This window comes from Misgurnus anguillicaudatus, chromosome 16 (assembly GCF_027580225.2).
Source record: "Misgurnus anguillicaudatus chromosome 16, ASM2758022v2, whole genome shotgun sequence".
NCBI classification, from domain to species: domain Eukaryota; kingdom Metazoa; phylum Chordata; class Actinopteri; order Cypriniformes; family Cobitidae; genus Misgurnus; species Misgurnus anguillicaudatus.
Genome location: NC_073352.2, coordinates 1637659 through 1656466, shown reverse-complemented (window position 1 = coordinate 1656466; position 18808 = coordinate 1637659). Strand labels below are relative to the sequence as shown.

Below are 18808 nucleotides of genomic sequence, written 5' to 3'. Positions count from 1 at the left end.
TTACTTTATTCGCTCGAGCCAACAAAGTGAGACAATCAATACCCCTCAAAGAGGTGCTCAAAGATCATCTGCCCTCCCAACATCTGACTCCATTTTTATACAGTAAGATCAAACACTTCTTATCTGAGATGACGTATACTCTTCTCATTGGTCTCGGTCTGCCACAATTAATCTGTTTGTTTTATGTGCAGCTGAATCCTTCTTCATATCTAAAATGACAGCTGGACTTCTTAAATCTTAAAGTGACGTTCTCTGTTTATTATTTCGATTGGCCTTGGCTTTCCCTGACATAACCAACTTTTTGTTAATGTAGCAAAGTACAGCCTGACGAATTCTCTAATCTAAAATGACGTACTCTTGTTTATTGGTTGTTTGACCTTGTTTCTCAAACTATTAGTGGCGAGAACAATCGGGGTATAGTTGCAGGATAGCACCTGGTCTCTTTTAATTAGGAAACTGAGAAAATGAAAGATAACTAATCTGAAATGGCGTCCTCTTCTTTATCGCTTATGTTGACCTTGTTTCTCAAACTAATCGTGGCGAGAACAATCGGGGTATAGTCGCAGGATCGCACCTGGACTCTTTTAATTAGGAAACGAAAGTTAACTGAGAAAACAAAAGTTTAACTGGGTGTCTTATAGCCTTGTGTAGAAACAACAGGCCTTAGGCCTAATATAATATTAATACAGCATATGATCAGTAATTTACCCAACAAAAACTACTATATATTCCCCCCTTATGGACTCCTGAGTCCATCAAACATGAGGGGGTACTTTTAAGAAAACCATCACATAATGAGAGTGCTGCAGCAGAACGTCGTCGCACATGATGTTATACTAACTAAGAGCTTTCATGGATCAAAAGTTCCATGCAGATCCTAACACAAATGCAGTTAAGATGCAGCACTCACTCCCTTAAGGGAACAAGAACCAAAAACCTTCCCAAAATGGCACCATTCTTGTTTGTTTTAGTGAGTATATTAGCTTAAAAGAAGGAAAAAAAGATTCTTGGACCCTGTACATACTAAAGGAACCCAACAAATGAAAATGTTCAAAAACAATTAATATCTCATTATTTGTAATTAAGAAAAAGAAAGACACATGTGAAATCAAATTCAGTCATTCTAAAATGTGTAATACTTATCATTACTAAAGAATGCTGAAAGAAAATATATCAATCAAAATAAGCCAGTAATCATGATCAGTGATAAATATATTGATTAATTAAAGATGTTCTCAGTGCAGGTAGAGAGATACAACTGTAGTGTAATACAGCAGTAAAAATTCAGTGGTGTAGTATATCAGTAGTCAAAATATCTAGACAATCTACTTTTAATAATATAATGGTGATGTGTGTGACTTTAGTGCAACGATTATATTTCCAGCTACTGCACAATGATGGACCTTCGTTCTCAGAGGAACCCCTAGCTTTTCCGGTCACCAGGGGCGCTATCTGAGACACTCTTTAGCGTAGTCGTTGAGGTGAAGTTGTGCTCCGATATCTGTGTTTCGTAATACGAGTCTATGTGTATTATATGGTATATTTCACATCTTTACATTGTCCCCCGTTGTGCGGCCGAGCTAGACAATTTGTCCCCCGGATTTTATATCTAAAAAGACACCAGGACCTACAGTCACCACACAAGAGGGGAAATTAAAGATGAAAACAAAGTTTAAAAACAAAATTTCTCTAACTTCCTGCCTACTCAGGACTAATGATTTGTAACTAATACTGAAAAACAATAAAAGAAATACAATTATAAACTTGCTCCCTTACTAACCAAACATATCACAAAAAGATGGAAAACAAAGAAACAAAAGAATGTAACATTTTAATCCATAGTTTCATAAGTATTGTCAGCTGGTGGTGTGGTGTCAACTAACGATGTAGTATGTATGTTTAGCATTAGGCCGTCAGGACTTTGGTGAAGACTTATGCTGAGTCCCAATTCGCCTACTTATACTACGACCTAAAAGTATGTACTGTTTTTGTGAGGAAAATGTACGTACTTTTGAGTGTGTAGCAAAAGAGTATGCACGTTCTGGGACGTACTTCGATGACGTCATGCAACGTCAACGACAACGTGGTTGCCTAGTTACGCACACCAAACGCAGGTCGTTTGTGAGGCGGCTGGTTATGATGTTCATGTGCAACAATGTGTGTAACGAAAGCCACTTATTTTAAAGTCAAAATAGTTAAAGTTTATAGTATAACTATTGTTTAACGTATTTTATGGTTATTTTATACTTATGTATGCAAATCAAAAATACCGCAATGAAAATGAACCATGCTTTTACTATAGTAAAAGTTTAGTAACCATATTTCTTAATAAAGTTAACATTTGTACAGCCACAGTATTACTACAAATAAGTCAGTGTGGTTAAACTACGATTAGTATAGTAAAAGGTGTTTCATAAGGCTTTAAGGTATAAATCTAAGACAGAAACATAAAAGAAATGCATAAAAAGACACATGCATGACACAGTACTACAGCCATGGTACTTTATTTTCACAACATCAACCGAATATTACGAGACAATGAAAGATAACTTTAATTAGGGTTAAACATTTGAATTCTTACACATAAAAGCTGAGGGCGCATCTCGGCTGCTGCGTCTGCTGCCATATTTACATCACCTCAAAGCTCCTCCCTCCCGCACGCAATGGGTTGTGGGCAATATTAGCCGTTAGAGTGTGGATCGATCTGCACTTCGAAATCTAACCGGAAATAGTAGACCATCCGGGTATCTTTGGGATACTCATTTCAACATACTACGTTTTGGGACGTACTAATTCTAGTTTCGAATACTATTTAGGACGGATAGTATGCGAATTGGGACTCAGTGATTGTCCTGTTTGTACTGCCATCTGCTTGGCAGTTGCCTTAGCCACCACAGACCTGGAGATAGGTAGAACACAACAGAAGAGCAAGAAAAAAACAACAATTGCAATATAACATGCAATATCGGTTTTGGTTAGCCAAGCTCCCCAGGAAAAAAGCAAACCAGTTATCAATTTTCAAATCAGTACCATCATTAAGTCTTTCTTGTTCTATCAGCTTCATTTTATCATCACTATAGTTAATAAATTGATTCTAATTGTAATAGAGATGATTAATCCATTCAGATCCAAATCAGTGTGAATTTAAATCCAAATTTAGAATTCAGATACCATTTGGTATTCCTCTTGGCTGATCAATATAATCTATCCAATCATAAAAGAATTGGCAATTTGATATGCTCTTTTTATTCTATCATAAAGTGGTCAGGGCCTAACATGCTCATCAGGTTTGTTACCACCCAATTGAGGTACCAACATATTAATCTAATCAAAAACAGAAAAAACATCACTATGGCGAAGCAAAAGATAATCAATCAATCAATCAATCACTTTTTTCCCAAAATAAAAATGTAACCGAAACAAACTAATGGAAAATATAATGTTACTAAAGTCAAAGCTAAATACTTACATAAGGCCAGGACAGTGAGCTAACTAATCTGAACTGCAAGATCTCCTGACACTGCATGAAAAGTGGGATTTTCGTCCCCGTAAGCGCCTGTAGGCTCCCGAAAATCTCCCTAATTTTCAGCAGCTTTCCTCAATTTACAGGCAGCGAGCGTCGCGTTCGTCTGTGTCACAAATTGTCGTAAACGAACCATGACGCAGGTGGAGGGCCCTGCGGGGGTACGATGCCTCTAATTAGCATATGAATAGCAGCGAAACCTCTGCCGGCCAGGTAGAGCGTCTCTAGTCTAATTAGCATGTGAATAGCAGCGAAACCAGAGTAACTGCCCACTGGAATGTACTCACTCAGTATTGGCTGAAGCCACTACTTTTAAACAAGTAAAATCTCCCGTGAATGGTTGGCAGATCACTTCAAACCAATCACAAGGGATTTTTCTTGTTTAAAAGAAGTGGCTTCAGCCAATACCGAGTGAGTAAATTCAAGTCGGGCCGTTACTCTAAAGAGGGGGGTTATTGGGCACCCTGGCTCATTATAAATGTAAACCCCAATAATAATAATAAATATATAATTTATGTGATGTTAATTTTTTATATATTAATGTCATTGTGCTATGTACTTCATTATTCACACCATCAAGAAATAGAAGGAAAAAAAGAGGTTTATTTACAAACACACAGCTGTTTATTCAAAGAAAGAGCTTTAATTAGAAACACACAACTATGTACAAAGCAGCATAATGTCTCTTATGTTGTCCTCCAAACACGTCAAAAAGTGCCCAAGACATTCGGGAAAGATCCCTGAAAATCTTTTTCAAAGTTATCAAGTGTTGAAAAAAGAAAAAAAAAAAAACTCAAAAACGTTGTAAAAAAGTCGCTTTTGCAGGCATATATGGTGAGTTCCCCTGTACTTTGGTATCGCCTATAATCTGAATTGCAGCGTGGCACAGAGCTCGGAAAGTTCCAGGCTGCGAGAGGGCGGTGGCCGCACAATCCATCCAGACACCCCGCCAACAATGCCGTCTTCCTCATCAGATATGAGATCTATGGTGGCGCACTTCCAAATGTCCATCTCATCCTCAGCCAGCGCACTTCGTCTCGCTTCCAGCAACTGTAATACAATCAATAAAGACAATAAGTGACCTGAAAAATACTCACATTGACAAAAAAATGATCTAATATAATACATCTTACCCTTTTTCTTCTGGATCGACTCCGAGCTAAACTTTTCGCATTTTCTGCCTGCGATGCGAGTTCAGGTTGTTTGTATCTGAAGCTCCGGCGAACCGACTCATAATACGTCTTACAGGCAGCTGGAAAACAATTAAATGAGACTGGCATTAATAAACAGAGTCACGGTACAATTAAACAAGAAATGAGGAAAAACATTAGAAGTTATACTTACGAACAATGTCGTCATTCTCAGCAGTTAAATGTGGACTTGCTAAAATAGCCCCAACCAAATAGGAGGTCACGGCTTCGTTATGAGGCGACGTTAGTCTGTGAAAACAAAATGTGCGGGTTTAAGCTCGGATCTATTAACGTATCTATTTCCTTATACAAGAATAAAAGCATATTCTTTAAATCGTAACGTTACCTTTGCTCTGGTTCATAGCGCCTGCAGTGGGCCTCAGAGACGCCGTGCAGCCTCCTAAAAATTACAAGACAAAAACACCTCTAAGCAATAAAACACACAGCTTGGGCTACTTAAAAATATGCTTTTACATAAAATTATTCTTACCGCAATCTTGGGATTGTGCACCCGTTTTCTCTTCTTGGAGAGTCACAAACACCAAACCAAACATCTCTTAATGCTCCTCTTGTACTGCTGTGTGAGCCGTGGCCATGACCTTGCACGCGATTGGACGAAGGCGAGAAGCCTGTCGCGCTCCTCCAACCACACGCGAGGTTATTGATATAAGGAAAGTCTTGTGAGACGTGCGCGCACGCGCATGCGTATGATATAAACAACAAACGCGATGTGCCGGGAGCTCTGTGTGATATCAACACAGTGTGCTGTCAGTTGAAAGATGGAAGTCCCAAGACTGAAGAAACGACCTTGGCGCTTCTGTGAACATTGCAACACTGAACTGTGTCATACACAGTATTTTGACCACAGAAAGCGCTATTTCAAAAATGGAGTTTGGGAGAAAAAATCCAAAAGGACTAAGTTACGTCAGGTCAGATAACGTACAGAGCCTGCTGCTATCCAGTCATGAACCCGCTGTGAGTGATGTCCTGTCATGTGTAAAGACCCGGAGGAAAACTTTACTGGAGTTAGAGAGATTGGTGAATGTGAAATGCAATCCGAGGACCCAGAAAAAAAAGTGATTGAAGAATTTGAAGAAATGCACCCAGCGAATTGCAGTTCAGACAACGGTGAGCATAATTACATATTTTTTGTATAAGCTTGGCTTGCTTTACGTATGTTAACATTTTAAACAATACTAAAACATATCAACAAGTAAAATAAAATAAAATCAACAAGTTAAACAAAAACGTTTTGAGTATGCTATATCAAAAAGTAGCCATCCAGCATGTTTTATCCATTGTGGCAGCCCTTGCTCACAAAAAGGTTGGAGACCCCTGGTCTAGTTAAACGTGGTTGATTATCACTGTTGTTGTTATTTTAATAGTATAAATTAATTTATAATTAAATAGGAATATCACGTTATAATGCATAACGGTATCTTCTGTTTGTTGTTTTTCAGACGAAACAGCAGATGACCAAAGCATTCATCTTTTCCTGGACATCTCCTGTTGTGTGGTAAGCATGAAATTACATTTGGATATACAAGTATAAAGTTCAGTACATGCTAATCCAGAGCTGAAATGGGAAAACCTAACATGTTTCACCCACATTATTGTTTTCCACTCTCAAATTTCTGTTAGTTAACTAATGAAAGCAACTAAAGTATAAACACACTTTATAAAGTATAAAAAAACTAAAATGAAGTTGAAGTGGATGAAGTTCCCACAAAGTACTTAACTGGTTCATTGCACTAAGATAAAGCTAGCTGTTTGAGATTCACATGATCTTTTCCAACTACAGTTTTCAAATCTTTTCATACTCAAATGGCCATATTGATGAGAAATTATTAATTATGTTCTTTTTAAATCTCAAATGACCATATTAACGATGGGGTTTTCAATCTCAAATGGCCATATTCATGATGGACTTTTCAATCTCTAATGGTCTAATGGTGGTGCTGAGTATGTGCATTGCATGTGTTTTAAATATGTCCTTTAAATTTCCATAGGATGACTATGTGGATGAAGAGGGGGAAATCCTTGCTGAGGAGCAGAGTGAAGCCTATCCTCACATACAAGATGGGAAGGAGCATGGAAGTGATCAGTCCAGAAGTGAAAAAACAGAACACTTGTTGATTAAACTTTTGGCCATGATGAAATTGACTGGTATCCTCCGTGACGACTTCTTACAGTATGTGGTTTGTCCAAAATGTATGACAGTGTACATGCTTACTGAAACCTATGAGCGCAGATGGGATGGTACAAAGGTTTGCAGGACTTGTGGTCACATCCAGCCTGGTCTCACAAACAAAACGTACATATTTACACGTAAATTAAAACAGTCCAATACGTATGTGCTTTTACGTATTTATAGTGCCTTTACGTATTATCTGGACGTAATTGCAGGATCGATACGTATCTAAATGTACGTAAAATGTCCTAAAATACGTACAGATTAAAACGTGTTCTGACCAGTAGTTATCCAGTAACATTTATGAAGCCGCTTTTTTATGAAGCGCTTTTAATGCGCATTAGATTTAATTCTCCGTTTAAAACACTTTGGCACTTTAATACTTGCTTGCTACAGAGCATTATACACTTTACGATGTAATTCCTTTTTATTTAAAATAATGATCGGACAAAACCAGAACAGATCGCGTTCCCGACCGGACTCATTTCAGCGTTACAACAGATTTACAGTTTCAGCAACGGTGTTGACATATCTCCTCCAGGTGAGGAAATTTATTTACGTTTTTAATTTATATGTCTGCTCTATTTTATTAAATATATTCTTAGTCAGTTGTTGGTTTTTGTTAGATAATAACTTGAGTGGTAAGTTAATCGAAAAAGTGCATCGACTGAATTGATACTAGGTTTTAACAGGTGATAGTCATTAAATGATTACGTTAGTGTTTAATATGATCAATCTAATATAAATTCATACTTATTTGACTTATTTGTTTTGTCTCTGTATTCTCAGATCAAACTAACATAATATGCTGCATACCGATTCATATTATTCATCTGAACCGTTCTCTAACTGAATCCATAGAGCTGTTTGGACGGCCAGACCAACATCCAAAGGTCAGTATTTTTCTTGAACATCCAAACTTTTAAGCAGTTACGGTATTATTTTACTGAAACATTTAAGAAAAATATGTGAGATTGGTGGAACAAATATAATTTAGTTATACATTTTCTATTTTATTATTTTTAAGATTACGACAGTTGTAATGATATTAATTCTGATGTGCAAAACAAAGTGTCACGTTTTTGCAACAGAATGTTGAGTTTTAATGATACAAGCATATAGACAGTTTCACCAGCAACAATATGAACAAATGGCTTTTTGGACTGAACGGTAAACTCCCACATAGAAGCAATAACAAAAGTCCATGGTTTTATTGTGGTAAAAGTGTAGTAACCATGTTTTTTTGGTGTATTGATTACTATCAGCAAAACCATGGTTGGTAACACTTTATTTTACGACCCGCAAAGTACCGGGTAATTAAACCGAATTTACAGCGTACCTATTTGTAACAACAGAGTACATCTACAGTACATACTTGTAGGTATAACGGAACAATATGTTAAGTTTGGGGTAATAAGGGGGTAAGAATATATGGAAAATTATTCTCTAAGTATTTCATAACTACAGGGTACCTATTGTAATATTACGTGGTATGTATGACTTACGTCTATGGGTATGTAATATGGTCTATTTTTAATATGTTTGTTTTTGTTCATATTTGCTACTTACCTGATGAAGTGTATTGTATAGCCTACAGTTGATGTTTAAAAACTACGTCGGCAAATAAAATATAACAGCACAATAAAAATAATAGCAACTTGTACCTCTTTGATCTGTATATGTATACAGGAGTTACCAAGTAACTCTTATATTTGCGGGCTGTAAATTAAAGTGAAGAAAGTTTTTAAAACCTCTTAAAGAAATTTCACCTCAGGATCGCGTTCCAGCAAACCTCCCGCAGACGGTCGCGCGCTCTACACCTGCGCAGTAGCCTACGCATGCGGCATGTAGTCGTCTTTTGCTTTAGCGGGAGCTGATATCTGCTGTTGTTTCATTCTGGTTTGCCATTGCATAATTATATTTGGCTAAAATAATTGTCTTTACACATGTTGCAAAGTTTTATTCTACCAATGATAACACCTATTAAAAATAAACAAATAGCGTGCTGCTTTGTGGTCATTATTGTGTCATTTGAAATAAAAAAGCTCCCGCAAATTTAAGAGTTTCCTTGTAAATAGGGAATAAGTTGCTATTTTTATTGTACTTACCTTAAAGAAAAGATAACCACTTTGAATCAGCTGGACTTTTGTTTTTAAAGCAATTAATAGGCTCGTAGACATCGACTGTATACAACATTCAGTAGTCAATATGAAAAATTCACAATAAAATCATTAAAAAAAACATAATTTCCCCATAGACTTGACTAAGTCATACATACCATGTAATATTATAATAGGTACTCTGTAGTTATAAAATACTTAGAGTATAAATAATTTATAATTCTTCATATTCTTACCCCCTTATTACCCCAAACTTAAAATATTATTCCCTTATACCTTGAAAACCATGGTTGTCATAACCATGGTTATTTTGTGGTTACCATGGTTTTACTACAGTAACCATGGTTTTTGGTTTTGACTGTAGTAAAACCATGGTTAATTTTCGTAAGGGATTGTTACTGTGTAAAATGAATGTATACAATGTTAGCTACAGGTCCTTGAATTCTTGCCTGGCTGCCAAACCTCTGGGCACACCTGCGAGCCATGCTCACCAATTAATTGTTTTACTTTTTTAAGCTTCTCCACGAGTACAACGGTAGCCATTTTGTCTATTTGTGTTGTCCAACATTTTATTTCTTTCACAAGCACATTTTTGAGGCTATAGTATCTATAATATCGGCACTTGTATTGTTTAGAATATCTTTGTCTATAGAAGGCAAAACAGGATATGTTGTTGGCAAAATGAGAGTATGTGCTTTACATATGTCTTTATGTATTTATGTATTTAAATGTGTCTGTAAACTCTCTGGTTTAAATTCTGTGTAAAGTTCCAATGCTGCAAGCTGCATATAAAAAACTAACCCCTGCCTGTTTAACCTTGCTCATTGTGATTACTCTGGACAAGTTATAATAATATGACACAAACACATCTGCATTCTGCACAGGACAGTTGAAGGTTTGACTGTTGTGTAGTTAATGTCCTCCTTTTAAAAGTGTGTGTACATTTTGGGAAATCATTTGTAGTCTGTCATTATACATTGGTATTGCATTTCATTTACTAACAATTATTTTGTAGGTCGCTACGAACTACCATTGCCCCATCTTCACTCTGAGCAATGTAGAGAAACATGGATACCAGGTGTGCTAGAAATGCAGAAGAGTGGCTACTGGCCTGCAGCTGTAAACTTATGTACCATTTATGATGAGGAAGTCTTTGTGTCCTTCGAAGACTTGAAAATGGCTGCTCCAGGATTGTCCCGTTTAGCATTCATAAGAATGCTTGACATGAAGACAGTGCACTATGGCAGAGTGAGTACTTTTCTCTCATACAGGTCAGCCATATAAAAGAACCTGCCTATTATTTTGTATCTCTAGCTCACACTAATGTTTTTTTTTGTCGTTGGGTATGTTTGTAAAAAGTCTAAATCTCCCAATATAACTTAAGGCCTAGTTGTGTCTTCATCTAAACCCTGTCTGGGAAACTGCCCCTATATCAATGAGTACGTTTACATGCACAAAATAAACGTATAACTATCAAAAATCTGCTTATTATAAAAAACTGTTTTTTATGCGTTTACATGTAAATCAATAAACCGGCTATGCAGACAACTGTGTTTACATGGGACTTGGAGATTTGTCAGGTTTTTCGCAGGTATTGACATCATCGCCTATAGCGCATAATATTCGATCAAAAAGTTGACGGCATATCTGTCTTAAGCTATATTGTTTTATCTCTTTTCGTGTCTCTAGAACCTGTAAATATAACATCAGTTTTTATTTTTGCAGATTCTCTGCTACTGCTTTACTAGAGCAGAGACATTTATGTGTTACTTTGCACTTTCTTTCGCGTCTGATGTTTATCTTTCACACGCGGAGACATGTGCACATGCACACAAAACCGTGAGAAAGCCTGTTAGGTGTTTACATGCTACGCAAAATTGGGTTAATGAGCAAAAAAGACTCAAAATATGTGCCAAACTATTTGCACACGATACCAAAAGGCAATCCTTATTTAGATTAATCTTTATTATTTCTGTTAAATGTTAAAGCATCAGGCTTTTGAAAGTGTTTGAATTACTAAAGTGTTTTAATTAGTTTATTTTCAGGCATTTTTTACAAAATGTCATCTCTTCACCTTCGTCTCTCTATCTCTTTATCTCTCTCTCTCTTACAAACTCGCTTGCTCGCACAAACTCGCTCGCTCGCTCGCACAAACTCACTCGCTCGCTCGCACAAACTCACTCGCTCGCACGCACAAACTCGCTCGCACAAACTCACTCGCTCGCTCAAACTCACTCGCTCGCACAAACTCGCTCGCACAAACTCACTCGCTCGGTCGCTCGCACAAACTCGCTCGCACAAACTCTCTCGCTCGCTCGCACAAACTCGCTCGCTCGCTCGCTCGCACAAACTCGCTCGCTCGCACATACTCTTGCCATTGTAACTAACCATATCACTGGTTTATTGCTTTGTATGTTTTAGACTCAGCTGAATCTAAAGAAAGACACCGAAAGCCTACAAGAACCTACAATGAAAATGAACTGGTTGTAGATGATGGTCACAGATGTTCAGGAGTGGGCTCACACTAGTATGTAAAAGCTATAACATGTCTTTTCATATACATTTGCAAAAACAAGTGTGCTACAACTTGAAAATGCTATTTTTTTAATGATTGCAATTTTTGACACTTTTTACAGCAACTGTAGGAGACAGTGATGTTGCAATTCAGACAACAAGGAACACAATAGAAGAATTATCTTTGTGCATTAAACAACGGCAGCATCGTCTTTATAGACACACTGGTATGTTAAATATCTAGTAAAGAACTACTTGTTTGTTGTATTCTGCATTATTACTCCTGCTGCTGTTACTGCAAAAAAATTCCCAATTTTAATTCATTATGTCAAAGGACGGAATAAAATGAGAAGAAAAATCAATGAGGAGAAAAAGAAGCTTGCTTTTGCCATTGAACACCACAATGCCCTTGTTGACCCCACCCAGAAAAAGTATGTGAACCCTTTGGGCTTACTTTGGGATTTCCTCATAAATTGGTCATAAAATGTGTTCTGATCTTCATCTAAGTCACAACAATAGAGAAACACAGTCTGCTTAAACTAATACCGCACAAGCATTATACGTTTTCATGTTTTTATTGAACACAAAATGTAAACATTCATGGTGCAGGGTGGAAAAAGTATGTGAACCTTTGGGTTTAATAACTGGTTGACCCTCCTTTGACAGCAATAACCTCAACCAAAGGTTTCCTATAGTTGCAGATCAGACCTGCACAACGGTCAGAAGAAATTTTGAACCATTCCTCTTTACAAAAGTCTTTCAGTTCAGCAATATTCTTGGGATGTCTGGTGTGAATCGCTCTCTTGAGGTCATGCCACAGCATCTCAATCGGGTTGAGGTCAGGACTCTGACTGGGCCACTCCAGAAGGCGTATTTACTTCTGTTTAAGCCATTCTGTTGTTGATTTACTTCTATGCTTTGGGTCGTTGTCCTGTTGCATCGTCCATCCTCTGTTAAGCTTCAGTTGGCAGACAGATGGTCTTAAGTTTTCCTGCAAAATGTCTGATAAACTTTGAAATTCATTTTTCCATCGATGACAGTACACCGTCCAGGGCCTGAGGCAGCAAAGCAGCACCAAACCATGATGGCCCCTCCACCATATTTCACAGTTGGGATGAGGTTTTGATGTTGGTGTGCTGTGCCTTTTGTTCTCCACACATAGCGTTGTGTGTTCTATTCAAAGAACTCAATTTTGGTTTCATTTGTCCACAGAATGTTTTGCCAGTAGTGCTGTGGAACATCCAGGTGCTCTTTTGCAAACTTCAAACGTGCTGCAATGTTTTTGTTTTTTTTGGACAGCAGTGGCTTCCTCCATGGTGTCCTCCCATGAAGTCCATTCTTGTTTAATGTTTTCCTTATTGTAGATTGGTCAACAAAAATGTTAGCATGTGCCAGAGATTTCTGTAAGTCTTTAGCTGACATTCTAGGATTCTTCTTTACCTCATTGAGCATTCTGTGCTATGCTCTTGCAGTCATCTTTACAGGACGACCACGTCTAGGGAGTGTAGCAACAGTGCTGAACTTTCTCCATTTGTAGACAATCTGTCTTACCGTGGACACATGGACATCAAGGCTTTTAGATAAACTTTTGTAGCCCTTTCCAGCTTTATGTAAGTCAACAATTCTTGATTGTAGGTCTTCTGAGAGCTCTCTTGTGCGAGGCATGGTTAACATCAGACAATGCTTCTTCAGAAAAGTCAACTCAAAACTGGTTTGTGTTTTTTATTGGACAGGGCAGCTTTAATCAACACATCCAATCTCATCACATTGATTGGACCCCAGGTTGGCTGACTCCTGACTCCAATTAGCTCTTGGAGAAGTTATTGGCCTAGGGTTTCACATGCTTTTTCCACCCTGCACTGTGAATGTTTACATGTTGTGTTCAATAAAAACATGAAAACGTATAATATTTGTGTGGTATTAGTTTAAGCAGACTGTGTTTCTCTATTGTTGTGACTTGGTAGATCAGAACACATTTTATGACCAATTTATGAAGAAATCCAAGTAAGCCCAAAGGGTTCACATAATTTTTCTTTCAACTGTATATGTAACCATGTATTCATATTCGCCAGATGCCAAATGAAATTAACCCTTATTTTCATTTGTGTTTGTTTTACAGTTAACCCCTGGAATCTTCCCGATGATGGGATTCAAGGACTTCAATGTGTGTTGAAGAGAAAATTACATCAGTTAAGAGCTCACCAGGGCACTGTAAAAACAAGATGTCAGACAATAGACATCATAAACGAACATATTACTGTTGAAGAATGTAAATATCCCAGCTGGCCATAAGACTCAGAAGCCCTTTATTCAAGCAGTGCTGATCTGAGCTCTGATGAAGATGATACATGTCTGCTGTAGTTATTTACTAAATATGTTGCAGTTTTTTTTCTTTCACTTTATCTATTACTCTTCTTTCTCCATCAGTCTTCTCTTTTTTTTAGTTTTTCGCTCTGATTGCATGTGTGCTTGCCTTATACCATGGGAGATGAAATATTAACTTTTTAATAAAGGATGGATTAAAATGTTAATTTGGGTTTTTCTGATGGGATTTACAGACATATATCCTGTGCATTTTTACTGACATGTCCTACAGTGGATTGCTGGGTGTTGGGGGCTGTAAGAGTAGTTTTGAGAAATGTTTCTATTTTGTGTGCAACAGAAGATTATTTCCAAATCTAAACAATGATAAATAAAAAGTAATTATATTTACTCGTTGTTACTTGCTGTATTCTTTAAGAAAATTGCTTTAAATTGTAAATTCATATAAATAATGTACATGCATGCGTGTACACTATTACTAAAGTGTAAATTGGGAGACAAACATTACAATGTTCAATTCTTTGTGACATTAATAAATAAATTACAAACAAGGATTTATTTTTTGATGTGCAAATACTTGAATAGGTCACCATTACAGTGCTTATAGTTTTAATAACAAAGTTTGGGATAAACACGTTTAAATACCCTTACGAAAATTAACCATGGTTTTACTACAGTTAAAACCAAAAAAACATGGTTACTGTAGTAAAACCATAGTAACTACAAAATTACCATGGTTTTGACAACCATGGTTTTCAAAAACCATAGTTAAACCATGGTTAGTGTAGTAAAACCATACACTAAAATACACCAAAAAAACATGGTTACTACACTTTTACCACAATAAAACCATGGTTAATTTTCGTAAGGGTAAATCTAAATCATCATGTATTGCGTGTTTCCAGTGACCAGCATGGATACGAAGCCTCCGAGTTCGCATATGCAGGCTGCATACGTCATCAAGCCTTGTTTAAGTTTACTATTACATTCGCAATGTTTTTTTTTTTTTTAAGAAATACGATGAGACATTTCATGTAGGCTACCGTTTTGATTTTTGCCTACTTGTTTTGTTTTTTTTCCCCTTCTTTTTTCTCTTCTCTTCCATCTGTTCAGATGACTAGATGTAACGTTATTGTTAATACACGTTGTGTTACTTGTATTTCATATATGACATTTCTGAGTAAAAGCATATTACAACATTTTACGACGTAAATGCCTGCAAATGCGACCTCCGGAGGGTTCAGCCTTCGGATTAGGAAACGGCCGCCGTCGACCCTACGTGCCTTGATAGTTTTCAGCATCCCTCCACAACTGTCACTTGCCTAACCAGAATATGAGGGGAGTGCTTTGGATTCGGACCGAATACCGAGCTCGGAGCCCTTTCCTTGGGGCGTGTGTGCTCCGGGTTCGGGTCAAATATCAAGCTCAGAGCCCTCTCTTCGGATAGCAAGCCGAAAACGCATACCATGTATCCTATGTTGCGTATAACTTAAACAAGCATGCTTAGGGAGAATCATTTTCACACCCCTGCTGAAAAAAACAGCATCAAACCAGCATGGGAATTATGCTGGTCTATGCTGGTTTAGCTGGTGGTCACCAGCATACCAGCACCAAAACACAACATATGCTGGTATGACCAGCATGGGATGCTGGGGCTAATGCTGGTTTAGCTGGTACTAATGCTGGTTTGATGCTGGTTTAGCTGGTGCTGGTTTAGCTGGTGCTAATGCTGGTGGTGATGCTGGTTTAGCTGGTGTTCACTAGCAAACCAGCACCAAAACACAATGCTGGTCTTGCTGGTATGCTGGTTTTTTCAGCAGGGACATGAAATAATACAGCTGATTTCTGACCCGGCCACTGTCTTTGTAAAGCATCTCCATTAGACATCACAGTGCTCACCTCTTGCAATGTCTAAAATCTTTGTCAAAAATTGACATGAAGGTGACATGTTAAGGACAAGTATGGTAACACTTGTATCATCTGTGTACAGCAACTGGATGGATTAAATGCAAAGTAGTTAACCTTGCTGAAAAAAAAGGTTACCAGCACCAAAACACAACATATGCTGGCCTTGCTGGTATGCTGGTGACCACCAGCTAAACCAGCATAGACCAGCATAATTCCCATGCTGCTCCATGCTGATTTGTTGCTGTTTTTTTAGCAGGGAACACACACACGCGCACATTTTGGTTTCCATGTTTTGTGGGGAAATTCCATAGACGTAGCCTAATGGTTTTTATACTGTACAAACTGTATATTCTACTCCCAAACAATAACCCCAACCATCACAGAAAACTTTCTGCTACCTTAGATTTTCAAGAAACATGACTCTTTTTGATTGATATGCTTGTTTCCTCATGGGGACCTCAAAATGTCTCCACAAGGTCAAAAAAATACTGGCATTCCTATCTTTGTACGGACAATTGGTCCCCACAACGTGATAAATACCAGGTACACACACACACACTTCAAGCCACCCCTGGAGCTGTGGCCAGCCATAAAGGTTATATGTTTCTCCATAGAAGTGCATGTATGGACCCAGAGACTGTAAGTAACACTGACTTTATAAAGAAGTAGTTTACCACATCTTTGTGCACTGTACAGGCTTTTTAAAAGACATTTGGAGTCATAGCCTAGTGATTAGAGAGTTGGGCTTGTAACCCCCATGAGAGTTGCTGGTTTGATTCTCAGGTCTGGCAGGTTGCGACTGTGGTGCCCTTGAGCAAGGCACCTGTGATTGCTCCTGGTGTGCCCACTGCTTTGGGTGTGTGTGTTCAGTACTTGCAGTGCATCTGTTCACTACTCACTGTGATGGGTTAAATGCAGGGGTCACATTTCAGGTTTGTGTTGCATACTTGACAAGCATGTCACACATTCCTTCACTTTATGTAGGTATCAATGTTTATCCAGATTTAAGGACCAAATTTACTGTTGGAACAGTGTTACTTTCTGTTTCTGTAAGAACAGAGATGTTTCTTTACATAAATATTTGGACTAAGGATTAGGAATAGTTACAGACTTTTACAGGTAAACCATTGCATGCTGTTACTTGTACAAACTCTTAAAGAGTTTTTGACATTTATTTGAGTGAAATGTACCATCTTGAATGCCCTTATGGTCTATATGATACACATCCTCTGTTGTGGACCTTCCAGTGGTAAAATTGTGCATTTACTAAAATGCTCACGTAAGAACTGACATTAAATTACAATTAAATTCAATTTCATTATGATTTGAATTCTGACGATGACACAGAAATACAGAATGTAAATGTTATAGAATGTCTGCAAAAGACTACAGTTTTTGTCTAATTAACACAAAAAAAACATTTTTCTTAACTATGTACAAAAGTTACTGATAGTAGCACTACAAAATGGTCATGCTGTTAATGTTATTCACAATTTATGAGATACCTTTATAAAAACAATAGTAAAGTAGTATATTTAACTAGAAAATGCACTTCCAGAGGAACCGCAAAAGTGTGCTTGCTCTGGTGCGGTCACTAACGTGATTTGTGAAATGTAAAATTTTAGAATGTTTTTTATCTTGTGCATCCTCGCATTGGAGTCCCAAGTTCATGTACAAAGTTTGGTTTCAATACGTGAAAGCATTCCTGACACACACACACAAACACACACACACACACACACACACACACACACACACACAGAAATGTATACAGGCTTGTAACCAGGGGTGTTTCCAGCATTTAAGGACATCCGGGGCTTAGCACAGACCATTTTATGTAAATACAGGGATCACAAGCCTAGAGAACCCGCTCTAGCTAGCCTAGAACCAACTATAACGGCTGTGCTGCACATGTTCAGGGTTCGACATTAAGGCTTGTCCGCTTGTCCGGGACAAGTGGATTTTTTGTAGGACAAGTGTAAGAAAAAATTAGTTGTCCGACTCCTCTATGAAAAATCCCTTGCTCTGCCACTGATTAGCAAAACACAAAAAATACATTATATTATAAAACTTTACCCGGACAAGTGACTTTTGTGCATGGACAAGTGAAACACAAATTTACTTGTCCGAAGGACAAGTTCCTCAAAAAGTTAATGTCAAGCCCTCAGTGTTTTCTTATTAATTTTTTTTTAGAATTGTAATTTAAATAATTTTAATTTTTGAGTGAACAATCCCTTTAAAGTGCCCTATTTTCACACACTAGTTTTGTACATAATATACCAAAAATCCTTTAGTACTTAAGATAATCTTAAAAACATGAGACTTAAAGGTGCAGTGTGTACATTTTAGCGGCATCTAGTGGTGAGGTTCCAAATTGCAACCAACAGCTCAGTTCACAGCTCACCCCTCGCTTTTGAAATGCATAGAGAAGCTACGGTAGTCACCACAGGACAAACATGTCATGATTGGAGACAACTTAATAAAAAATTTTGTCCATTAAGAGCTTTTGTAGAAACATGGTGGCACAAAATGGCGACTTCCATGTAAGGGGACCCTCGGTGTATGTAGATAAAAACGTCTCATTCTAAAGTAATAAAAACATAACGGTTCATTATGAAAGGTCTTTATACACCCCTGATAATATAGTTTTGTATATTATTTTGCATTTCTGTCAAGAGATCCTTCTAAAAATTACACACTGCACCTTTAATGTAGGCCAGAGTTCACGTCACAAAAAGCAGCAGATATAAGCTGCATTTTATTGATCATAAGCTCATTTTTAAAATAAGCGATAGGAAAGAGCGACAGCAGCACTGATAGCCTAATATCGTTTCATTTCTTTACTATTTATGAATATGATTGTGTGTTGAGCGTCTACGACAGGGCTATTCAATTAGTTTGTCATGAGGGCCAGAGATATATCAGTGATGATGACGACATATACATTTAAACATACTCATGTTGTATTTTGAAACTGCATAACAACAAAATCAGTGCATTGTACAATATACTTTTTCTACAAACATGTATTTTCAAACTG

The 18808-nt window shown here is 37.5% G+C and overlaps 1 protein-coding gene and 1 long non-coding RNA gene across 2 annotated transcripts; one reads left to right on the top strand and one right to left on the bottom strand.

The window, feature by feature from the left end:
* Nucleotides 1–3971: 3971 nt before the first annotated feature.
* On the bottom strand, nt 3972–4976 carry LOC129422190 (uncharacterized). The gene is made up of 3 exons (XR_012357857.1): nt 4868–4976; nt 4657–4775; nt 3972–4573 (listed from the first exon to the last, which is right to left on the bottom strand). It is a non-coding gene; the product is annotated as an uncharacterized lncRNA (long non-coding RNA).
* Nucleotides 4977–5395: 419 nt separating this feature from the next.
* On the top strand, nt 5396–14069 carry LOC141350004 (uncharacterized). The gene is made up of 8 exons (XM_073853997.1): nt 5396–5841; nt 6174–6229; nt 6723–7596; nt 7694–7797; nt 10040–10272; nt 11446–11551; nt 11661–11765; nt 13658–14069. The coding sequence occupies exons 1-3, from the start codon at nt 5706–5708 to the stop codon at nt 7134–7136; spliced, it is 606 nt and encodes a 201-aa protein (XP_073710098.1). The 5' UTR covers nt 5396–5705; the 3' UTR covers nt 7137–7596; nt 7694–7797; nt 10040–10272; nt 11446–11551; nt 11661–11765; nt 13658–14069.
* The last annotated feature ends 4739 nt before the right edge of the window (nt 14070–18808 follow it).